Source organism: Marmota monax, unplaced genomic scaffold, assembly GCF_021218885.2.
Source record: "Marmota monax isolate L192 unplaced genomic scaffold, Marmota_monax_Labrador192_F-V1.1 WCK01_AAM20220418_F8-fsc00062, whole genome shotgun sequence".
Lineage (NCBI taxonomy): Eukaryota > Metazoa > Chordata > Mammalia > Rodentia > Sciuridae > Marmota > Marmota monax.
Window position 1 is genome coordinate 6,895,640 of NW_026695221.1, and position 25,908 is coordinate 6,921,547.

Sequence of the window (25,908 nt, forward strand, 5' to 3'; positions counted from 1 at the left end):
TGTTCCCATTTGTGAGGGAAGCATGTGCTCCTATCATGATGTTTATCCACAGCCTCAAAGCAACACGGCCAATGGATCATAGACTGAAACCCAATACTGTAAGCCAAAACAAAACTTTACTCTTTATTAGTTGATTGTCTCAGACATTTGTTACAGTAAAGGAAAGCTGACTAATACACATTAAAATCAAATCATTGCTCTGTGATTCAGAGTAGGAGATGGCATGAAAAGGGAGAAGAGGGGAAAAGGAGAGAGGAAAAGTAGACAAAAGACTTCCAGAGAGCAAGAATAAGCTAAAGCAACTTATATGCTTAGAGCCAATCATGCAGGAGTATCATAGCTTATGGAGTTATGGCCAAGGTAGATCAGAACAGACTACTTGTTGAAGAAATAAGTCTACGCCCTCCTGAGTTGGCCACATTCATACCCTGACGTTCTTGGGCACCATGTCATGACCATGTCATGGAAGAAACACAGGATTGAGAATCAGTCCACCCAGATCTGTCTTGGATCTGTTACCAACTCACTGACTGATGGTGGGTACTGGTGGGGAGGACACTGGGAGTTGGGAAGGGGGTGGGATGGTGATACTATAAATAGGAACTTCTGCCTCCTTTTTCCTATGTCTAAGAGAACACAACTAACCATGAGGAGCCAGGCACTGAATTTCCTGCCATCCCAGGGTGTTGACACACAGTCTTTTTAAGATTACACTTTGATGCATACCTATTCTGTACCAGGCCAGGCATTTTGAAGGGATATCAGTTTGTGTTGCTGCATATAAAATACATCCTCCCTTTCCTCCTAAAACTAGATTTATTCTTTTGTTTAAAGTGAAGGCTATGTTTTTATTTTATAAAATGTAAGCATTTGAGGAATTCTTGTCATGATTCTCCTGGGGAAATTTTAAAACGCCATCAGAACTAAGGCTCGGATCTGCTTTCACAAAGGATACCGTAAGCTCGGCACATGTGTTTGAGGCTGAGAAAGTCTTTCGAAACAACCCTTCCTTTTGCTGCTTGTGGCTGAGGGGACTGACGGGGTGCCAGGCTGGGAACGGGCTGTCAGACACACCTATTTTTAGTCCCGTCATGGAGGGGAAGCCGAAGCAGGGCTGCCGCCTCACTGCCTCACCCAGCTGTGGGCGTTTGGTTGTGTGCCTCAGAGAAGCTGTGAGCCTTACCAGACCGGACTGCGAGGAGTAGGATTTTAGAAGAATCTTCCAACTGCTAGGACATATGACTTTTAGCTTGGGTGACTGTTCCTTCTAGTCCTGAAACAGTTCTAGCCAGGAGTGGGGCAACTCCTGGAGACTGCTATATGCCAAAGCGCAGATATGTGGAGACTGTTTTATAAATGACACTCTCACCTGAATGTGATACCAAGAATTGGCTACTATTTGGCGATTCCATTCTCAAGAATATCGGTGATAAAGTGGGGCAAGGATAGCTTCATTTTGGTGGAGGTCATTATGCAAATGAGTTTAAAATTAGACCTGCCTCTTACCAATGATAAGCTTTATGACCTCTATCCATTTATCTCATCCAAGCCCAGACCTCTCATCTGGACAAGAGATTGATAGTAACAACCTTCCTGATAGGGATGTTGTGAGGATTTAGTAAAATCCTCTGTGTGTGTAAAGCTCAGAACAGATCCTGGTTCATAGCAAGTGCTCAATAAATGATAGCTGTTGTCATTACTATTTTTATTTCCCTTTTCCCAAGACACACACAATTACCCTTTATATGAGAGGTTGCTGAGCCTTTGTCTTGCCTTTTGAAATTAGAGTTATGAATGGGTTCTGCTGCAATAAGAAATAATCCTCCGCGACTGAAAGGAGGTTAAGCAAAGGAATCAAATGTTCCAAGGGAATTCAAAAGAATCTCAGGAATAAAAGAATGTCTGCATCTCTGTCCCCGACATTCTCTCCCTGAGGCTGAAACCTCACTGCTGGAGCAAATAAAGAAAAATGACGGTCTCTGAGGAGCAAAATGCCTGAGTCATTAGTGCAAAGTTAGTGGAGAGCACGAAGCTTAGATAAACCACATTTATTAAATTCCCCCCCCCCCTGGTGAAAGTTCTTCCTTGGGCACATGTGAATTCCACAGGAAACTCCCAGAAAGCCAAGGGAAAGGGTCGTGTAACCTCTCCAAAGCTTGCATGAAATACATATTTCATGGCAACCTAGGAAAAGGGTTTTGCCCAAAGTTTGTTCTTGGTTCAAGTTTCATTCCTGAGGAGGGGCAGGCCAGAAGCCTCTTGTCTCTCTCCCAAGGGACCCACATTCTCTTCTCTAATTTTTTAAACCAGGTCCCCAGGCTATAGAGAATGATATAGAGACTCTTTTCATAAGGGAACTTGTTCTGATGCAGGAAAGTCCTTCCTAGAGTCAGGCCTCCTTCCTAGTTGCTTTGAATTTATTTCTCCTGCTTTGAGGACCTCTCTGGGCTGACCTGGAGCCAACCTAGCATACTGTTAATCTCCTAAGTTTTCCTAACCCATAATTCTCAGAGTCAACAGGGTAGAATGGGAAAGACGGAAGCCAATGCCCTTGGACAATGCATGTATGATGTGCCAGAGGCTTTTCTATCTATTCTCTCTCTTAGTCCTTGCATGAGTCATACAAAGTCAGTATCACATTAATCCCTCTTTTACAGATGAGGAGATCAACATTCAAAGAAGACAAGTTATTTGCTCAGGATCACACAGCCAGAAGTTGCAGAAGGCAGGATCCCATCTGATCTCTCTACAAATCCTCAGCCCACTATCAGCTCCTGCAGCCTCTAAGCCAAATCAAAGAAACTGGCAAAACTCATGCATGGTGTTGAAAAGCAGGGTGGTGGTTAACTTTGGGGAGAAGAGTTAGTAGTGATGGAGAGAGGGAGTATGCCTCTCTTCTACTCCTTGACTTGGGATGGGTGGTACCTATAAAAGTGAGTGAATGCATTTTTGTGATAATTCCCCCAACTGTGCCCTTGCAATTTTTTGCAATATTCTGTATGTTATACGTCAATTGGAACATTCATTTACTTGGTTATTTGATATATGTACATATGTATATGTGTGTAGATATATATGCATGTATATATTTATTTATTCACAGCAAATTTTGCTCTTAAATGCACAAAGTAACTGCTGCTGATTGGAATTGCCTTCCTAAAGTAGGAGCATCAGGAAAAGATAATTTTCCATTTTTGAGTCCATCTGTCCCTGGATACAGAATCTGGGATCTGAAAGGAGATGGGAAGGGGCACCATGAAGCTTTGCAGGTGTGGGGCAACCCCCACCTCCACCCACGGAGGAGGGTGCTTTCTTTAGTTCCATATTCCCTTTGCCTAACCTGCTTTTCATCTGGGACACCTGGAGCATGGGAGACACCTGGAGCAGCGTCCCAATGTCAAAGCCTTTGTCTGGGCCTCGCTGTTGCCATAGAATCCACCAGCGCCCCTCATCCCTCGTTGTCAGCCTATTGAGCCAGGTCTCCCTTTTCTGCACAGTCAATGGCTCTAGCTGAGTGTGGGTGGGATGGGCTGGAGGGGGCAGGGCAGGGCGGTCAGACTCCTAAACAACAGGCCTGGCTGAGTGCTGAGTCCAGGGCGATCTGGCCTTTTGTCCTGCTGGAATCCTGTTCTTTCCTGGCCAAACCTGGACCTGGAAGGGATAATTCTTCACCAGCATGATTGCCCTGATCCATCACGTTTGCCCGACCATCTGAGGTCGCAGGTGGGAATACTATAAGACGCAAAATGTGTTTTCCATTAAGTTTAAATTAAAAATGGGAATCAAGATAGATACCTTTCCTGTGGTCTCCCTGCCACACAATATATTTCATTCTCTTAAGCTGCCACTGTTTGAAAACACAGTTTCTTAGGTCAGACCCAGAAAGACATACAAACCCAACTCGTTTGTTAAAGGAAAAACCAAACCAAACAGAAAACCTTCTTCTTCCTTCTGCTTCTGGCCAGGCCCCCTCCTTTCAGGAGCTTCTGGACTCTTGGACATCCCCAAACTCCCCCCAGTGGCCCTGAGGCTGAACTGCCAGGTCCCAGCCTCATCTTTCGGGGGCCCAATCTCATTTCCCGCAGCCTGCCTTTTGCAAACACAGCCTCTGCCCCACGGGGTGTGTCTGGGAGAGATTCTGGTGGGGCTGCCAATCAAGCCCAGAGCTTGGGGCTCTGTGGGGAAGAGAGAGGAGTTGGCGGAGGATAGATTTGGCTTAATCTGCCTCATTCCAGGAGGCCACAGGGAAGTTTTTTGGAAAGCACTTATCTCTTGGTACAAATAAAAACAAAACACTGTGGGGTAAGTGGCCTGGCCCTCTGAGTGGAAGCCCTGGAAGAGTGAGGCTAACTCTCAGGCTGGGAAGAGGAGGCAAGTGTGGTGCAGGTTGGCTTGCTGTTGACTGTGGGTCGGGGCATCTCTCGCCAAGATAGATCTGTCATCTGCAGTAGCATGAGGCTTGGGGTCAAGTCACAATCTAGGACTTCAGAGGCCTGAGGCTTAGAGACCAGGACAGGTGCTTTTCAGTGCCTGGATGCCTTAACCAATTCCTGAAGAGTGTCAGGCCTCAGTTGCTTTGGCTTTGAAATGGGGATTATAAGAGTGGTCCACTTGGTGTCCACTAGGGGGCACCCTGTCTATGTAAAGTGAATGACATCTAGGCAGATGCTGGCCTGTCTTTATTTCCAGGAGATTTAAGCATTCTTAAAGATTTAAGCATTCCCCAAGAACTGAGGCATCCTAACCAGACACAGCCCTCTCAGTCCTTGAATTTCAAGTGTGGGTGGTGTTACAAAGCAACTCTGTCTGGGACAGTTGAAATGCCCGAATGTGAAGACAGGCACCTCCAGGCAGGCTGGATAAATCCTAGCATGAGGGACTTGAGACACTGCTATTTCTTCCTCACCCTGGAAAATTCATCTTTAAATTTAAAATTTAAAAGTAGAGCTCCCCTCCCCAGACAACCAGAATAAACAGTCAAGCACTTTTTGTGAAAGTATAAATTTGATGCCAGATTTTCTTATCCTACAAGGTGTCCTTTTTTTTAGAATAATCCAGAAAGATTAGATCAGAACAGTGCCACCAATTTTTATCTATAACAATCCTCACACAGGTTCTGCTCCCCAGTTTTCCTCTAATGGCTATCCTTTACCCTCCTGTACTTCCATCTGCATCTGGGATCTCCACTATCTTTCTTCCACTTCTTGCTAAATTATAAATGTTTGCACTCGGTCCCCCTCTCCAACAAAAGGACAAGATGACAGGCACAGGAATTAGCACCCCTTCCCCTTGTCTCAATTCAGTTGACTTAACCTTTTCCCCAAGAACTGGCCTCCCTCCTAAGTGCAAATCATCTACTGGAAGTCAGTCTGGAAAAACTATAAAGTGTTTGAAGACACGTTGGTCAGCCTGAGGGAGTCCACAGCAATCCAGAGAGCTAACAGTCACTGCCACTTGGCCTCCTACAGATAGATGTCCTAGCAGCCAGCCACCATCCAAATAGAGGGTCCCAGAAGCTGGACCCCAAGAAGGACACCAATGAGGAAGAAACATGAATAAGGAAGTTTCAAGTCTAGATTCCTCAACAGGCTCTTTCAACACTACGTTGGGGCAAGTTTTCTTTTTCTTTCTTTTCTTTTTTTTTTTTTAAAGACTTAATACACTGTCTTAATCTTTGCTTTGGCAGGCAGACCTTGATGCACAGACCACCTTACAGTGAGCTCTCCCATTTTCAGCTGGTATCATAAGCACTGCTGATTTTTTTCACAGTAAACCTTTAATGCCAGGGAAACTTCCCACCATGCACTGCTGTCACCCAACCATCCTCCTGGTTCTGGGAATCTGTCCTGGGCTTTCCAAGGCCTTCCATAGCCAAGCTTGATTCCATCTCCTCTCAACTCTGAAAGTTGCTCTATTATTAATCCCCTTTCTAGAAATTTTGTATTTTGATTGCTTTAGAGTCATCTTCTTTGATGTCTATATATGTTCATAGAAAGAAGCAACCCTTTTTCATGCCATGTTTTACCCCCATATTTCAAGCTCTGTCCCCCCTCTTTATTCTCTACTGGGTTACTTACCATTCACTCTTGCTTTCTACCCTCCTCCAGTAGGAAGTCTCCTGAGGGTCACCAACTGCCACCTCCTCATATTCCTGGGCCTTTTGAGCCACAGGTATTTGTCTTATTTCAGTGTCTATGACTCAGGTTCTTGGTGACAGGAAGTACCAAGAGGATTTGGGCTGTTTATAGACCAGTCAGAAAACCAGGCTTATGGGTCCATGGCCTGAATGGGCTTCCCCCCTTATTGACTCTGAATGCACTTGAACACACTCCCAACAAAGGTCTCTACAGTGGAGCCAAAAATTACTACGTCCTTTATGTGATATATGAATATGGTATTGTATATCAAATATCATATCATATATATCATAAATGATATAATGTGACCTATGTGATATGAATATCACACTGCTGTCATCTCTTCTCTCACAAAGAAGGAAAAGATTCAGGGATCTCAGCCTCCTGCTGATGCTAGGAGGGGCAGAAAAGCAGATCTGACTGCTGCTCTGCCTTGCTGTCTTCTTCATGCACCCACCTTCTGTAGGCCTCCCTCTGCCCCTGCCCTTTCTGGATCATTGCACGATTCCAGTCAAAGATCCTTTCCCCCATCATTCTATGAACACTGAAAGCTGGAGAAATACAGATCCTTAGAAAGATGCTAATCATCCAAAGCTTAGAGAAACTCGATGGAAAATGGCCCCCTTTCTGAAACAGCTGCTTCTTGGACTGACCTCATATTGCAGCAAGACTCAGACATGAGGTCATTGCTCTGGTGCTAACATACACTGCGTCATCTACTCTCACCCACTGGTTCCCAGACGCCTGGGAGAGGTGACCAGATAGCCCGGAGGGATAGGACGGGTGGAAACTTCCAAAGACATTTAAAATATTTTTCCAGCTAGTGTGAATTGCCCCCCACTCCCCACAGTGCACTTTGTGCGGTTGCCTTAAGACAGCAGATCATAAGGGGGTGGGGGAGTTAAAGACCCACTGAGCAACAGAAAGCAAATAAGGCACAAACCAACTCAGAGGCCACCAGACCAGGAAAGGTGGCTGTGTAGGTACTAAGACCTCAGCTTTTGAAGGGGACTTTATATCAACAAACTCTTTCCCAAAATTTAAGCCTTTAATAGTCCCAGCCCCTTTTGTCACTAATAGTCAATACTACATCCAGAGCCTGCCCACTGTCTGGACAGGCCTGGTCATGAGAATACCCCTGCATAGATGAGCACACATTGTCTTCCCCTGGCTTCAACTCCCTAATCTTAGTACTGTGATTTCGGGTCACAGAACAACTCTAAAGCAATTAGGAGTAGTACTGCTATATCACCTGGTGAAGAGTTAAGGCTGAGATTTTCAGAGCAGGTCCCATTCTCTGCTCTGTGTACAGTTTATATCAAATGAAATTCACCTTGAACTGATGGGCACTTGGTGCTGGGGAGCCTCATAGTAGATAAACCCTTTCTTTCTTAAGCTCTCCTTTTCCAAAGCTTTTTTGATGTTGTTGTTCTCCAGGCTATACCAGGAGAAAGCTTCCTGTAGATCCTATCACCCTGGTGGCATGGGCTACTCTCCCTGTTCAGCAAATAAGTGTGCAGGAAGCAGCCTGTAAGGCAGGGTCAGGGGGCATCAGAGTGGCCCCAGGATAAGAGGAAGTTACTATGTCAGTTTTCAAAACTTAAATCCCAAATGCACAAACTCAGTTTCCTGCAGGAACTTTAAGTCATTTCTTAGGAAAACGCCAGCCAGACCTTCCATTTCTACATAATTATGAGCAGAAGTAACTTCTAGAATGAGGCTTTCATAGGACCAGGGTAACTAGCCTCTGTTGACCCCCAACCCCCATGTCACAGCACCCTACTTTTTCTGCATTGCCTATTTTGCTTCCCTTGATAACTCAGGATTGAGTCTGACCCTTGAAGGGTCTGTAGGAGCCCAAATGACCTTGAGGGGTTGCAGCCCCAAGGGTACCACTCCTAGGCCTCTGCCCAGGTGACTAATACAAATGACAGTGACCCCCTTTACTGACCTGTGGGGAACCCAGCAAGCCCCACAGAGCTTTCTCCAAGACCTGGGCCCTTGGCACTTACTTTCCCTGAGGTAACTGAGGTGTGACAACAGCACTTCCGTGTTGTAGAGCGAGGTGGCTCGGAGGAAGTCCTCCTTGTTCATTTTACACAGTTCCTTGCCATCCATGTTCTGGAAAAAGGAGGTGTCAATCTCCATCAAGCCGTACTCCTTTATCGCCCACTCTAGCCACTGCCGCACGTGCTCCTGCGTCCACAGCGTGGGGTCTGTAGAGGAGAGGAGAGGTCAGCAAGGAAGGCTGCTCACACAGTCTAGAAGTCCCCCTTTCTCTCTCTTCCCTCTCCTCCTCCCTTCTCTTCCTGTCTCTCTCCCTCCTTCTCTCTTCTTTCTTTCTTCCCTCTTTTTCAATCTTCCTCTCTTTCTTCCCTCATTTCTCTCCGTCTCTGGCTTTCTCCCTTTCTTTTCTCTTTCCCTTCCTCTCTCCATCTCTTTCTGTCTTTCTCCCTTTCTCTCCCCTTTCTCTCTCTCTTTTCTGTCCATCTCTTTTTTCCTCCCTCCCATTTCCCCCTCCCCTATGTCTTTCTCTGCTTTCTTCCCTCTTTTTCCTTCTCTCCTCTTTCTCTCCCCTTTCCCTCCCCTTTCCTCTCTCCATTTCTCTCCCTCCTGTCCCCTTTTCTTCCCCCTTCCTCTCTCTCTCTCCCTTTGCTAGTTCCCTTTTAGATGACCCCCCTCAGAGCAGCCCATCTGACTCTATGGCAGCTGGTGCTGCCTGGACCACTTAGCTCTCTGGGAAGGCTCTTAGCTGCCCCCTGACAGGATGCCCCTTAAAGATCTTGGAGGGCAATTGAGACCTTTCCCTGAGAAAAGTGGCATCAAAATGAAAATAGACACAATTGCATGGATCCAGGGACCACTGTCTCTGGAAAGGGGAACCATCTGTGTTTTTAAGAACATTAATGATTTCAAGAAAGAGCACCAATCCCTCAGATGTCTATAGAAAAGAAATATCTGTGCATGAACTTTTATAGCAATCTCATCTGCATGGTTGGAAGACCCAGTGGTGTTTGATATGAATCCAATCTGGGTTTTTCCCTTTTGGGGACAGCCGTGTTGAAATGTCTACCAGATCATTCCCCAAACATCTTTAGGATATTTAAATACTCAAAGATTAGAAATGATGTTAAAGACAGGAAACTTTTAGCCGTGAGTGAATTTGAGCAATGTAAGGACAATAGCTATGCCACCATGGGACCCTCACAAGTCCTCAGCCAGGTGTGTGGGGTGCACTTTCAGGTTCTGTACTAAGTAGGACCCTTATTCCTTATCCCTTGTTACATCTGGAACCCATCTCTTCACTTGTCAACCAATTGTTATTGGGTCCAACAAATACCTTAAATTATGCTCATCGTAGAAGAAAACTATGTGGCTCTTAGCCTGCCCGCACCCAATACCTATCATAAAATAGTAGCAAAGCAATAACTAAGCAGTGGATTTCATGGTGGTAGTTCAAGGGTCCTGGGTGGCAGAGAAGAATGTGAATGTGGAGAGTCCTAGTAGGCTTCCTGGAGGAGGAGAGACTTGAATTTTATTACAAGACAGTGGGTCGCCCCTGACTTTTACATGACCTGTTTTATTTAGCACGCTTATTTGGCAGGAATATCTGTGCTCCCTAGCAATCAATTCACACACTCATTCTGCAGAGACTGTGAAGGCTCTTGGCAAAGATGGGAACAGGGTTTGATGCTTAGGAGAGCACTAGGGAAGAAGGCAAGGTTCTATTGCCTCACCAGAGGGCATTGCCCAGAGCTTTTAGGGGGATCTTCTGCTGGCTGTGTGCCTTTGGCAGGGTTCTCCATCTCGCCTTGGTTTTTTATATGAAAGCATCTGGGTGTCAGGGCTGGGTATGGCTTACAATGTGCCCAGTACCACACATGCATGGGAGCAGTGCAGTGTGTGTGCTGGAGGACCCCTTTAAGAGGAGAATTTGGGGATGAAAGTCACAGGCTGCTGTTGCACGTCATACCAACAATCCACGACCCTGTTACCAGTGGTAGCACAGCTGTGGGATGCATCAGCTCCTCCATTCATCCCACTTTTACTCATCAAGGAAACCTGGCAAAATTGGTTCTCCCCATTCTACAGATGGAAAGTGGAGTCATAGATGTTCAAGTCTCTTGCACAAAGACCCACAGCTGGTAAGAATCTGTGTTGGGGTTCCAACTGAAGTCTTCCCAAAGCCCCCTCCCCTCTTGCCTCCTCACCATCCTCAATTACTCACCTGTAAGTTACAAAGCCCTTGTGCCAAAAAGCAGAGCTCCTCTAAAGCTTCATTGTACAAGTGTGCATTTGTCTCTTTCAGATAAATTTCTTGCTTTTTTTACTTTTACTCTCCAGCAGCAATTAGGCACGGACCATTGGTAAATGGAAATACGTTTGCACCATTTCAGAATTCTAAAGAAAAATGTCCTGGAGGGAGTTGGATTATGTAGCATATTATTTCATCCTTCACTTCTCCTAATTCCTCACTTTTAGTATCCAAGGTCTCAAATTCAATTTTATACCCTATATTTTATTTATTTTATTATTTCCTCCCTTGCTTTGGGCTCTATCACAATATTATTTCTCTCCCTCTACAGCACAATGAATTATAAATCTTCCACTCCAGATCATGCTAAACTCTTCCAAATGTATTTCCTGGATGATTTAGTCCTAGTTTCTTCCCATCTGAACATGGAGCTAGTCATTAACTAGGGCGCTCATTTATACTTGTCTTAAAATCCCGTCATAAATTCAATTGGTTGTTCCACTAATGTTTTATTGCTTTGATTTGTGGACCTGCCCAAATGAGACTTTCCCTTATGTCCAGGAGGCTGACCAGGAGGAAGCCAACATGTCTGAGGATAATTCTTAAAGATCTAGCCAGTGGCCAAATAATGAAGCAAATCCATAGCTCATGAATTCCTTAGGCGAAGTGCTTTGAAAATGTTTGATATGAATTGACATTATTTTCATCATTCCTGCTACAGTTCACTTGCCCCATTGAAGTCCAACTTTTTGCTATTCCCTTTGAAAGCATGTCAATACCAATTAAGAGTGAGAGGGTCAACCCACCATTCTGGCCATTTGTGTCCTCTTTCCATAAGCCCGCCCCAAATGACTACCAAAATGAGATGGTGCCAACAAATTGGTTCAGAGACAATGTGATCCCCTAATGTTTTAGTCCCCCAAGATTCTCTTCTTGTGCTAGACTGAAGCAGGAGAGCTTGATACCCAGTGAGCAAGGAAGGCTCTGCCTTGCCTGGGGAAGCATTGAGAGTCCCCACCATGTTAGTTTTAACAACATAGTCGCATTGTCTTTGAGTAGGGAGAAGATGCACCTGGGCTAATGATCACCAGCTGATCCCCTGAAGGAGGCAGGAGACCAAACATTAAATGACATAAGATAAAGCAAATTTATCTTATGTCTGGCAGCTGGAAAGCACTCCAGAAATGAAACTCTTCTTCCTCTTCTTTTGTTAGTGGAAGAAGGAACTTGAACAGTTTTTAAATATTGTAAGGTACAGAACAATTCCCACAACCCCCTCCTCTCCTGCCTCACTCTTCCCTACTTTTCACCTTCATCTCCCCTTGAGTTTAGCCCAGAACACATGGATGGGCTGTGGTCCCAGGATATGGTGAGGTACAGCTTTCCTTGGAAGGATGGTCCCATCTCAAAATCGTGCCTTTAGACCAACACATTTTTCTGGACTACCTCAGAGAGTCGTCTGATCCTCTGTCCTGAGACACAACTGCCTTTTCACTTTTACAAATGGAGGGAGTTAGTCTCTTTGGTGGAGCTATTTTGGTAAGGTTAGTTTTGGTCCCTCCCTGTAATTCACTCTGTTTAAGATCTGGACATTCTTGCTCCTACTACCTGGCACCCGTTCTACACGTGGCAGTTTTCAAACTCCCTTTGTGTCCGGGTGGCAGGGCTTGCTAGTGAGTGCAAGCCCAGGCAGCGTGTCCGGCCAATGGACTGAAGAATTGAACAATGGTTTTATTTTCTGTAACCAACAGCACCAATACCTCGGAAAAAGAGACTATTTTTACATAATGACATAACTTGTGGCACACGTGTGAAGGCACTCCGTTTGTTAAATATAGTTATTTCTATTTTAAAACTGAAAGAGCTGGCTGTAATTTTGGAAAGGTGGAACCCAGCAGATGCCAGGAAGTACATGCCTGAAGGGGGGGGGGCATCAGTAGCCACCCTCCTCCTTAAAGACAGGGATGGCTAGGTCTGGGAGTTCATGGGACTCCTTTTGGGATGAGGTAGTCTTGCCTCTGAGCCTCAGCAGGTCTCATCCTAGGATACCAGGCCACTGGTGTAGAGTATGTGATGTGCTCTGAAACCAGCACTTCGGTGTTCTGCTGAAAATTGGGACCCTGTCTTGGATGGCAGCTAGGGAGTCAGGAAGATGAACAGCTTTCCTAATTTTGCATTTCCATGGAGACTAGGGTACCAGGTAAGGTTTCAATGCCCCGTGGAGCAGGCCTACCCTTCCACTACAGCCCCCAAGGAGTGGTGAAGTGAATGCTGGCCAGGCAGCCTGGTTCCCAAGGTACCTGCGGGCACAATGACTCTCCTCTCGTTGGTGGTCATGTTGGGAGGAGGGGGGCCGTTCTTCTCGTCCATGTAGCTGTTGTAGTTCATAGGGTTGGACTCGCCTCCTCCTACAAGCTTGCTACATTTGCTAACGCTGCAGTCCACCGGAGACTCCCTAGAGTGAGAGGAGACAAAGCCCAGAGGAAGTCATTCCTGATGGGGGCAGCTTGCCCCAGCCTCAGAAGGGCAGGCCAATCACTCAGATACCCGTGGAGCCACGTCCAGTCCACCTGAGTGTAATGATGATGATGATGATGATGATGAAGCTCTACTTCCCTCCTCCACAGTGCCACCAGAGCTTTCTGCAAACCCCAGACCAATCCTGTAATTAGGGTACTTAAAAATGTTTGGCAGCTCCTTAGCGAACGGCCCTCCCAACCTCACTGCAGTTTGCAGTTTTATCCTAATTGCCAGGCAGCTCTTGCTCTTTCTAGTCCCTGCTCCCGGACACTCCTTCTCTGCAGTCCCATAGCACTATGTGTCTGTGCTGGGTATGGGACTTTTCACACCATGCGATTCTTAACTTGGCATCAGCTCCCCTCCTGCCATATTATTTTTTGAGGTGGTGTCATTACATTCTTTATTTAATCTCCAGTAGCCTACATAGTGCTTTACATGGGAGGCGAGTGATAAATGTTTTCTTGGTGAGCTATTTCTTTTACATATATTTCGTTTTAATGCATTTGTCACACACTGTTATATTTGAATTTCCCAATGACCCTCCAAGATAGGTACAGAAAGGTTACTATCTCCTTCTTATGGTTAAGGAAATGGAGAGGTGGGGATGAATGGCCCAGAGTCACAAAGATATATGCAGGCTAGGGATGTTGCTCAGTGGTAGAGTGCTGGCCTAGTGTGCATAAAGGACTGGGTTTAATCCTCAGTACTTAAAAAAAAGGGTGGGGGATGTAGGCTGGGGGATGTGTGCTGAGGGTATGGCTCAGTGGTAGAGTGCTTGGCTAGCATGCACAAGTCCCTGGGTTCAATACCCAGCAACACACACACACACACACACACACACACACACACGATGCAGGTCTCATATTCAGTGTTAAGCTTCTTTATCAAAACCCACATGCAAAAGAACTGATTGCTATTGTGAAGGAGAAATAGAATCGAGGAACTACAACCTGATAGAGGTTGTGGCCCCAATAGAGTGTTGCAGCCCTGATCACTAAGTTCACAGAGGATGCAATCTGAAAATGCACAAGAGAGAAAGCAAATCACCTAACATGGTCACAAACGACACAACCCAATTAACACCTGGTCTTTTGCAGCATAGGGATAGAGCAACCGTCTGGAGAGCTGGGCTGACGCACCCACTGTGGTCACTTGGTGCCACAGAGCAAGCAGGCAGAACCCTCCATATAGCTCTCAGTCCATTATCATGGATCTCCCAGTGTGTCTGGGGAGGGGCCACCTTGCCATGTCCAGTTCCCACTTAGATCCTCTGGCAGCAGGACCAGAGGAGACCCCTGAAAGGCCAAGCAGGGGCTGCAGCCAAGGTTACACCAAGCAGCAAGCATCCGCTCTGGCAGCCTGGGAGACAGCCAGTACTCTGAGAGCTCCAAACCAGACCTTCAGACCAAGGAGGTCAGATAAGGTTCAGATTACAGCTTTCCAACTTCACGCTGCTAACCTCTCCGGACATTCCAAAGGCCTAGCCACTGCCCTCTGTCACTCTGCCGTGGGCAGGAAGGGACCACTGAGAGGGTTTAAGGAGCAGGGCTGTGCCAGACAGGGACCCACCCATCCACACAGCAGGGAGAGCTGTTACCAGCCCAGCAAGAAGGGGAACAGCCCAGGGCTTCCCAAGACTTGGGCAGGGTGGGGGAGGCCTGAGCACATTCAATAAAGAAAATTAAATGAATTTGTTTCTTAATCTGAAAGGAAAAAAATATTGAAGATCACTTATCATAGCTGGGAGATAAATGCTCCACTGAGATATTAGAAGTCAGACGGTAATTTTTTCCTGATGTCTTACAGAGGGAACATGGGCTGAAAATGAAAATAAGATGTATAACTTACACATGTTAGAATTTAAGGTTTTACTATTCGCCTACTGTTTTTCCAGGCAGAGAACCAAGAACCAGCCGTCAGAGTCCCAGATCGTTGAAGGTTTAATGTCCCCATGGCAGTCGGAGGGGAGGCAGTAGCACATCAGGGCTTTTCACCAGCGCTTGGCCCTCTGGCTTCTGCTGTTGAAGGACTTGGCCTGAGATGAAGCAGTCCCAGTCAACCCTGGTGCCGAGTCTGAGCTGAGCTGGCCCGAGCATGCAGCCCCTCCACCCTCCCCATGGCTAACCACATGTACGCATGCACCCACGCACATACACAAGGAGACACTCCAACACACACAGATTCTACCACACACACACATAAACACACATCGCATATACTCAGTGCAAACATGCACACACTCCACCACATGACATACATACACAATGCAAACATGCACTCATAAGCCTACACACTCCACCACATAGACACACAATCACATATATATGCACACACATACTCTACATCACACACTCCACCACACCTATACACATACACCACATACAATGCAAACATGCACATACTCTACCATGTATGTGTGTACATGCACATACACAATACATATATACCCCAAAAATAAACACATACACTCCACCACATATGACACACACAACACACAAACAGTGCAAATATGTATATACTTACCACATATGTATGCATATACATATCCCATTATGACACACATACACAATGCAAACATGCATTCATGTACCTACATTCCACCACACACACAAACACACATATGCACATATATACTCCACCATACAACACATACATACACGCGCATATGTGCATACATGTACACACTCTGAAAAACATGCACACATACGTTCACACATACACATAAAGGCACACACCCACTCTCTCATGATACAAACACACACACAATACTATCTTCATGCATAGAATACAGAAGACACCTGTGCACACACCCATCATCTACCACACATAACATACATAATACATACACACATACTTACACATGTACACAAGTGACACAAAAGATATGCATGCATGAGTGCACACACTCACACACACTCACACACACTACACACACTCACACCACACAATCTGGTAACTTTTCCCAGATTCTTGACAGATGTGAAACAGTTCACGTGCCAGAGAAGTGCGGAGGATTAAGTTGGCCTGAAACCAAGAGAGCAAGGTTTTCATTGGCTGGGGGATCTCTGTGGGAGAGGGTGGGGTTGACAGGACACACACTTCCCCTGGAAGGTGCCCAGAGCCAGACTCCGTGGGCAGGGTATGGTGGAAGGGGAGGAGCCTTTTCCATAGGCTTCTCCCTTTATGAATACAGGGAGATAATTTTTGAAAACCTCTTTCTCACATCAGCCAGATCTCTAGGGATTTCAAAATTAAAAACTGAGCCCTAGCCATGTAGAGAAAATCAAAACTTCAAGAACCACTAAAAAAAAAAAAAGTGATTGTTGATGGTTTATGGCCATCAGTGGGTATGGATGGAAGGGTTGGTCCCTGGTGCTAGGAATAGAGGAAAATAAGTATAAAAAGTTAAGACATTTGGTAAAGCCTGCCTAATTCAGAACCTTGGAAGGAGAAGAGTCACAAGCATCACTGGGGAAGTGGGTGAGAGCAGGAGTGGGGTTCTATTTCTTGGGCAGCCATTAGATGTCTGGCAAGTAGAAATTCCTTTTTCACTAGCCCACAGAAGTTCTGGCCCAGCTTTCCTCCTTTCTCCCTCCTCCTGCCCTGGGCACACCTGTTTCTTAGCCAGGCAAATGATCTGTCTTGCAGGGGCAACTTCTGGAACAAGGCCCTGTCCTTGGTCCCAGTTCTCTGTGCCAGGTTCTGCAAAGGGCATCCTTATGGAGAAGCCCTGACACCCACCAACCCTTGACCATTGCCCTTGCCCGGCTGGCCCTCCTCCAACTGCTCAGGGCAAGAAAGAAGGAAAGCCATACCTCTCCCGCTCGCCTGCCAGACTTCCCTCCATTCTCTGTGCCTCCGCCAGACAGTGTGGCCATGGGGCTCAACAGCTACTGCTAAGGGTGGGTACAGGTGAAGCCCAGCATAAAGACTGCTCTTTAATGAGGCAGCTGGCGCCTGTGAAGAGGGCTCAATGAAAACAAGAGAGAGGGAAGGAGGGGGAGCATGGAAGGGGAAAGAGGCTTTGCCATTCAGCCTGCCTGCATTGCTGCTAATTTGTATTGAGAACTACACTTGCAGCTAGCAAGGGGTTGGGGCCCACAAGCAGCTGACAGCAGTAGGACAGGTGACAAGAGGGATAGGGGCTGCCACAATAGAGCAGGGAGGACATAGTGCTTCTGAGAATGTAGCCCAGAGTCTCTCCGTCATAGGGCCACCAGAAGCTGTAGCTCAGCAGGCCACAGTTAAACTGACCAGGGCTCTGTAGCCTCTGCCTTTTGTCACCACCATGGGACATAAGCTCTTTACTCCTCTGCTTTTATTTTTGTGTGTTCAGTGAACATTGCCTTTAATAGATTGTTAAAGATTATAAAAAGTGCCTTGCAAACTATTAAGCTTTAAGAAAAGGAGTAAAATCTTGGGAGTTTGGATGAAAGGAGATTTCGAAGACTTGTCCCCAAAGCTACCACTTTAGACTGCACAAAATTCTTTTTTAACTTCCCATTCAAAACGACTGAACTCAAGTTATATCCTCAAGGTCCAAAAATATGCAGCTGAACCAGACTGTGAAGGGACTCATCCCCACACACTGCAGAGGCTGGTAACATTTCCAGAATCCTGAGGATGAATTCCCATTCAGGTTATGTGTAGCAGGGTTCAGAACATGAGAATGTGAGTCTCAGGGTGTTCAGTGCATCCTGATACTGTTGGCCAGTCCAGGAAGTGTCAGGACAGGTTGACAGTCAACTCAGGTCCTGAATGCCAGACTCCTAAGGCAAGAGCTTCTCTTTTATAAAACATAATTCTTTCTTTCATGGGATGTTTTCCCCAATCCCCTTGAGACAGGATGCAGCTGATTTATTTGCATACCACAACTTGGCTCAAGTTGCTGAAATCTATATCCAACATAGTACCTGTGGACCAGGCTGTTTGAGGGTAACCCAGCCTACCAGATTCAACCACAACAGGAAGATAGGAAGAGAGAGAGAGAGAGAGAGAGAGAGAGAGAGAGAGAGAGAGAGAGAGAGAGAGACACTTCCCATGGGATGGACAACCCAGACCTGCTCTGAGCTCCTCAGACCTCAGGCTCTCTGCTTGACTCTTTGCCCCTGGTCCAGATGGCTTGCTGCTGGGATTAAAAGCAAGAGGGCATTGCAGCATCAGGCATGTGGACTACCTCCTTCCTAAGAGAGACACAAATATCCATGGGGCCTCCAAGAAACATGAAGGAGTAACTCAGAAATCCATGTTTATCAAAGATCATGGAGGGAATGCACTGTGAATCACAGGACAGTCCAAAACATTCTGACCCAACACTGTCCAATCAGAGCAGATTGTGAGTCACACATATAAGCCACACAGACCACTTTCAACTTTCTAATAGCCACATTTTTAGAATTAAAAAAATACAAGTGAAATGAATTTTAACAATATATTAACTCAACATAGTCGAGTGATTATTTCAGCATAATTAATAATTCACATGATATTTTACATTTTTTTCTTCATATTAAGTTTCCTAACCCCAGTATGTAATTTACATGTAGAGAACATCTCAGTTTTGGATTATCCACATTTCCAGTGCTCGGTTGCAGAATAGGGCTAGTGGGTATTTTATTGGACAGCAGAGGTCCACTCATGAGCCATGAGATCCAAGTTGTGTACTTTGCTTTGGTTTTTTCATATGAAGTGAGAAACCATTACAACAACCTCACCTATTTTTTGTATTATGGTAAATAAGTCCACTGAAAACTGTGAAATCATATGTAAGTAACAGAGAACCATTATCAGTAATTTTCAGAGAATAGGGTCAGCACAGCATTTGGGATGAAAAAAGGTGTAAATAGTCTGGTATCTATTTCTTCATGTCATTTATTTTTGCATAATTAAGTAATAGGCTCTGACATGGCTCCCCCTTTTCTTTCTAAAAATCCTTTCTCCCTGTTCCCACTGTATGACTCACATGTGAGTGCTTAATTATTTATGAGGTGCTGGCCACTGCTGTGCCTTATTGACTCAGAGTTCACTGGATCACCTTTGTGTTCCCAGGGTGGGTGAGAGAATACTTCCAAAACTACTTGGTCTCCTGCTGATGTTCTGCATCAGGACAGGTAAATCTTAAGCAGAGGCTGCTTTGGACAACCAAAGCCAGGTAAATATCCAGATGGCTCATGGAGCTATTTGTACAGCTCTCCTCCAGCTGGCTTCTGGTGACCAGAGACAGGTACCAGCTGGCAAATGGGTTCTAAACATCCATTTCCTTGGGGGACCCTCTTTGCCCAGGATTAGTATTCTTGAGTACTTGAGGTTTCTCTAGTAGCAGGGGAGGAAGCAGTGGACTCATAAATATAGCCTTTGAACACCAACCCAGAACCAACATGAGAGGGGTTAAGTCAGTGCAGCTGGGTCTCTGCCCTGGCTTATTTACTAATTGTAGGTTGAGTATCCCTATTTCAAAAATCCAAAATCTTAAATGTTCCAGATCCCAAACTTTCTGAGCACCAACAATGATGCCAAAAGTGGAAAATTCCATACCTGACCTCATATGAGAGATCATAGTCAAAATACAAATGCATTAAAAATTGCAGAAAATTACTTTCAGGCTATGTGTATAAGGTGTATATGAAACAGAAATATGTTTAGACTGGGTATCTATCCCAGCATATTTCTCTCTCTCTCTCCACACACACACACACACACACACACACACACACACACACACACACACATATATATATATATATATATATACAAAATCTGAAATCTGAAACACTTCTGGTCCCAGACATTTCAGATAATGGAGACTCAACCTGTACCTGCATGACCTTAGATAAATGACTTCACTTTTGAGTCTGCTTAGCCTTGCATTCATTTAGTAATGTATTTAAACAACTATTAATGTCCATCATGTGTCAGACATTGTTCAGTGAACAAAAGCCCTGCAAACACCTTAGTGAGGGAGGTGACAAGAACTAAGAACTATTCAAGCAGGTTAAAAGGTGATGATAGAGTGCTACTTTAGATCCGGTGGTCAGGGAAGGCCTCTGAAAGAGGTGGCATCCATAAAGTCCTGAAACTTCCAAGAAGTCATACAACAAGATGGAATAGGAATGTTCCAGAAAGAAGCAATCTGCAGGCAGAGACTCTGAAGAAAGAGTGTGCCTGGGGGTCAAGGAGCAGCTAGAGTCTGTGTGGCTGGTGTGGAGGGAGGAATGAGCTAGGGAGGGGCTGGAGAACATGTGGGAGGGATGGTTGGGCCATGCTAAGGATTTGGGTTTTGTCATAAGCCATTAAAAGGTTTTGAGTAAGAGGGTTAAATATTTTGAAAGGATGACTGGATGTTTGCTGTCTGGAGAATTGACTTCAGGAGGGCAAGAAGAAGAAAGGCCAGGATGCTCTAGCAGCAGCTCAGGAAAGGCACTGCTGGCTTGGATGGGGGATGGTGGGGGTGGGTGGTGGTCAGATTCAGGTGCAGCAGACCAAAGAATCTACGGTGGTGGGATCTGGATTTTCAACAAGCATCAGAAGCTTCATGTGGTCAGAACAGTTTGAGAGGCATTGCTCAGATCAGGTCTCCTCACTAGCAGGTGTTGGCAGAAATGAGACCTTGGTATAAAAACAGGTTATACAGGCAGAGAGGGAGGGGTACAAAGATGCCCAAGGGACCAGAAAGCCTGGGATGTGTGTTAGCTTTGCCTCCTCTTGATCCTTAAACAAGGCACTCCCTCAGAGTCCAAAGTGCCTTTCTTTATAATAATGGGGTTAGAATATCTACCTCCTAGGAGTATGTGTGTGGGGGGGGGCGGGGGGGGGGGAAGCATGGGGGTATGTGTGATAAGAGAATATGAGAAAATGCCCTGTGACTGTTAGGAAGTATAGCATGGCAATTTTTCTCTCTGCCAAGAGAAATGCATTTGAGGTGCTCCTGTCCCACAATCTCTGAGATTTTATAAAATCCTAGAATCTGGGAAGGGGGCTGGGATCCCAGTCACTGGTTTTGGTTAGTAGATTGAAATGTGGGAGGGCTAGGAGTTCAGGTCTGAGACAGGAGCTCTCACTCCCTTTCCCTCCCGTCTCTCTTCTTTCCCTGGATCTGTTTCCTCCATGACTCATCTACTTGCACTGTTAAAGCTCCTCAGAGATGATGCCCAAACCTACATTCCTGCTCCCAAATATTATTAGAACTTTGATTTCCAAAGCCTAGTAGACATTTTTATCTGGATGTTGTACTAATTGCTCACAATGAATCTCTAAGGGAATGTTGACATTCTTCCCTGAAGCATTTCTTCTCCCTGCCTTCCTATGTCTTCTAACAACATCATCCTTCTTCAAAACATCCAGGCTCCAGCTATATCTGATCTTCCCTCTCACCTACTTCAATATTTATCTACATAAGCCCTGTTAATCATCTCTTTGATATATCACTTATGTATCTATTCTTTTTGATTTCTTTAATTATTAGCATTACTCTAGTTCAGAACTTTATTATTTCCTATCTGAGACATATCAGTAACTTTCTCACTTGACTCTCTTGTCCCCATTCATGGTGCACCATGATTGTCAGCATACTAGTCTTTAATGATGTTCAGTGTCACTTCTGTGCTTAAAGTCAGTCTGTGCCCATAAAATGAATGGCCTATTTTCTTAGCTTGCCAGTTGGGACCATTTCTTGCTTTTTATTTTTATCTCCATGTGCTTTAGCCCAAGCATATTTGCCAGGAATTGTAAGATAATGAGTGAGACTAATGTTTTCTCTCTTTTAAGCCTTTGAGCATAATGGTCACTATCACTATTGAGCATTTTCTGAGTCCTTGGCACTGTCCTGGGTCCTTTCCCTGCAGTACCAGAGTTAACAAGCCTATGAAGAAAGTCTATGAAGATTTCTAAACACTGTTTTAGAAATGAGAAAGCTAGTACTCAGAGGGATTTAGAGCATTTGCCCCAAATGGGGAGGCAGAACGTGAAACTCAAGCTACCTATCTAGAGGCTGGGTTCTTTCCTTGCTTCTCTGATTTTTCTCCCCCTGGACTCTCCTCTCTTCATTTCTACAAAATTTCAGCCACCCTGGATATTTTTACTAGCATCCTTCCTAACACACTGTCCAACTGCAGCACTTCACTCCTGGCACAGAGAGCCCTCTTGCAAGCATTGTCTTCTCATCAATTCTCCCCCTTATTAGAATGCTTTGGTCGTCTTTGCTCTGGTGAGACTCACCCAGAGATGTTAAGTATCTTCAACAGGACAGGGAGGAGTATCTTATTACTAAGTTTTCCCCAAAGGGGGCCAGACCTGTTCTTGGCCTGACACAAAATTGGTATTCCATGAGTATCTGCACAGGGTCCTGGGACCTCACTCTAAACTGTCCTCTATGGGATGCATATGGACCCAGAGGTCCAGGTGGGTTTCCTGACCCTACTTCACCTCCAGCCTCCAGTTCTGCAACCTATCTTGCCTTAGTTCTCTATAACTGACCCAAGCTCCCTGGCCAAACACCAGAGCCTCATCTGCTGCAAATGCCCTATGTGCCAGAAGCTGCATAGTGAAGATCTGCATGACTAGGTCACCTGAGGAGGGAGGGTACCCGGAGCTTCCCCCAGCTCCATGCAGGTCTGGAGGACTTACCTGGATCCATTCATGTGGTCATACTCCCGCTTGACGTTGACCCTCACAGGCTGGTTGATCCATTCCTGTTGTGGTGGGAGAGGGTTGATTTTGTGGGGCTGCCCGTAGTCAGGACTCCCCGAAGCGGTCATGTCGGCCTTGGGGAGATGGGCCGCCGCTCCGTATGCTGAGTCAAAGAGGGACTGGTCGTCGCTCACCACCGACAGAGCCTCCTGTAAGGCCAGAGAAGAGACAAAGCCCAGTGTCACTCTTCACCTAGGAGAGTGGCATTCTCATTTTGAGCTGGCAGGGTGGCCCAGGGCTGCCTGGGAGGGCTTGCCCGGAAGTACCCACAGTGCCATGGCTGATTGACTCACACTCCCAGGGGCACGTTTACCAATATGCAAACTTGAGTTCTCTGTTGGTGATTCTGGAGTTTGGGCAGTGAAGGAGGAATGGAACATAGAAGTGGGCTCATTTGTTGGGGCTATAGGATGGGAACCCCAGAAAGGAGAGAAGGGTTGTGGGAAGACAAACAGTGGTTACACCACATGAATGTAGGGTTGGGGTGGGGCTTGACCACTGGATCCTTTCAGACCTAAGCACTAGTGCCTTGTATTAGCTGTGTAGAGTAGTCAAACTATGAGGGGGAAATGAGAATGAGAATTTATTTTACAGCTGAGATTAGTGAGACCCACTGAAAGAGGTCATCTAGCTGAAGGTCATACAAGGAAAGAGTGGCACTAAGGACTGTGGCTGGGTCAATTTAGTTTCCTTAGCTGTAAACAAGAGTAAGAATAGTTTTTTTCACCGAGTTTTTGGTGTGTTGGGGGTGGGGGGGATGCAGTTCAAGGAGGAGGTCTGGAATAGCTTAGACTAAATGTTCAGCAATTTGTTGAGAGCTCTGCAGCATGTGCTGGTGCATCCTAATTTAATTTTTGATGATTCAGCCTGGCAAAGAAGATGGGAGTAAGCATAGATACATGGAAGGGACAGTCAGGGCTGCAAGTTACCCTGTAGCTATGGCCTACCCACCCATACTCTCCCTGAAACAGGTTTGGCTTTTAGAGGTCATGGATTGAGGGAGAAAGCCTTGCATTTTCCAGAGATTTCCACCAACCTAAAGATGAGGACAGGAGTCTCTCATTATTCTAAGTCATATTAAACCACAGGGATTCTGGGGTACAGCATTTCCCATATAATTACATCAAATTCAGTTCACCATCTTTCAGAAAAAAAAATGGTTTTATAATCTATATAATCCATATTATTATGGAGAAGATTATAAAATAATCCATGAAAAATATTTATAACAATCTTTGGCACATAATAAATGAAAAAAATGTCAGCAATAATAACTATTCGTGTTCAAAGATTCCCGTAGGCTATTCATTACATGCTGAATTGTGCTCCTAAAAACTTGTTAGGTTGCAGTCCTAATCCCTAGTACCTCAGATTGAGTCTGTATTTGGGATAAGACCTTTAAAAAGGTGATCAGGTTGAAATGAAGCCATTAGGTGGACACTATTCCAAACTGATTAGTGTTGTTATAAAAGGAGGTCTGGACACACAAAGAAACATCAGGGATGTGTGTACACAGAGGCTAACCAAGCTGGTTGTCTATAAGCCAGGGCAACAAATTCAGAGGAAATCAATCCTGCTGGCACCTTAACCTTGGGCTTCCAGCCTCCAGATCTGTGAGCAAATCTATCGTTTAAGCCACTCAGTTGCTATGTTGCTATGGCAGCCCTAGAAAATATATACACTGCCTTTACTTAAAAACATAATAATAAATGAATAGCACCTCTTAAGTCTGAGATTTGTCTACATTCTTTGTGGAATTCACATTCCTGCCTTGAAGGTCTCCTCCAGAACAAATGCCTTCCAGATGCCTGGCTATCCCTTCTTTCAGACCTGAGATCTGCTGGGACCCTTCATTTTCCACCTGATGTTCTTATATAATGCTCAGAGGAAAACTGTGCCTCTCAGGACCACTTTTCTTTTGTTTATTACATCCACTCTTCATTTTAGTTAAGGATCAATCCTGGCTCTACATCCCCCCAAAATGTTGAACTGTTACCTGGGTACAAGGCATTATAGGTCCAAATTGAAAAGTATGACATTATAACCTCTCAGAGGGCTGACTCTGAATATTTGAAATTTCTTGGGTTCTACACAACAGGGGCAAAAGGCACATGACCACCCAGGACCCACAAGTGCACTTTGAGTGCTAAAGGTGAAGAGTGATTCCCATAGTTCTGATACAAAAAGCAATAACATTTAGCCATCAGGTGTCATCTTTTGCTGTGGAGAGTGGCCTATACTCTTGGTTTATCCTGCATGAATCTTGCAGTTTCCAGCAAAATAATCTCTTCTACTTCACTCCTCTAGGTGTCGGGGGAATAATATGGAATAGCAGAGGCAAAGAGGTCTGGGAGGCAGACCAGGTCATAGGAATGCTCTGGTGAAGGGCAAAAGGATCCCATTATTATCACCACAAAAGAAGGTAAGCCAAAAAACAGGAGAAGTCAGGATTACCAAGTCCAAGGTGGACACACCAATGGCAAAACAAAGATTTGCAGCAAAAAACTTACAACAGGAAACTGGGGTTCAAGAGACAGACCTTAGAGAGACTTCTTAAGGAAGTGAGCAATGCACAGTGAGAAAAAAAATACATCATGGGACAGAGTGTAGGTACAAAACTGGTTTGAACTCATCTCGGAATAGAAGTTTCCTTTAGAATGTAATTCACAATCAAAAGAAACTTTAGTAAGGGGCAATGTCAGAGGAAGAGAGTGATCCACTCAGAATGACCCTAATTCTGCCCATTCCATGGTCCTGGCCAGGCACAGGCACCTCCTCTGCCTTCCTCTTTCAGACTCCTCCTTGCTACACACTTACACACTCTTCCCTCATCTGGTCCCCAGTGCACAGTGCCTGGTCAACTCTAGCTCCTTTGAAAGTTGTGAATACTGTGGGGATCTAGCCACAAACCTTGTTCAAACCCCTCCAAGACTCATATGCACCATGGCAAACCTACTCTTTTCCACCAACTCAGTTTTGCCCTGCCTGCCTACCCTTATGTTTCATGACGTTCCCGTTGACACAACTTCTGGCCAATTCTAACTCTTATCACCGCTTCACTAAATAAATCCTACTCATATATACTTTCCCTCTTGCTGTGACTACCCTTTCTTTGCCCTTTTACCCTGATGCACAGTCAGTCCTTGCCATTCTGTAAGTTACATGAGTCTTCCTCAGTCCCTGCAGCCTTCTCTGAAAATACATTCTGACTCCTTTGACCTTTTAAAAGCCTGGTGAGAACACTTCTTGAGCATATGCACACACGTGCATGCATCACACACACACCATACATAACACACACACACACACACA

General features: G+C 45.3%; 1 protein-coding gene across 4 annotated transcripts in view; it reads right to left on the bottom strand.

Annotated features, from left to right (window-relative positions):
- Fli1 (Fli-1 proto-oncogene, ETS transcription factor) overlaps nt 1–25,908 on the bottom strand; it is a 128,901-nt gene that overhangs the window by 30,491 nt on the left and 72,502 nt on the right. For all 4 annotated transcript variants that reach the window (XM_046432666.2, XM_058575278.1, XM_046432668.2 and 1 more), the window contains 3 exons: nt 22,534–22,745; nt 12,693–12,847; nt 8,150–8,353 (listed from right to left, as the gene is read on the bottom strand). In XM_046432666.2, coding sequence (XP_046288622.1) covers nt 8,150–8,353; nt 12,693–12,847; nt 22,534–22,745 — 571 coding nt within the window. The remainder of the gene's footprint in view (nt 1–8,149; nt 8,354–12,692; nt 12,848–22,533; nt 22,746–25,908) is intronic.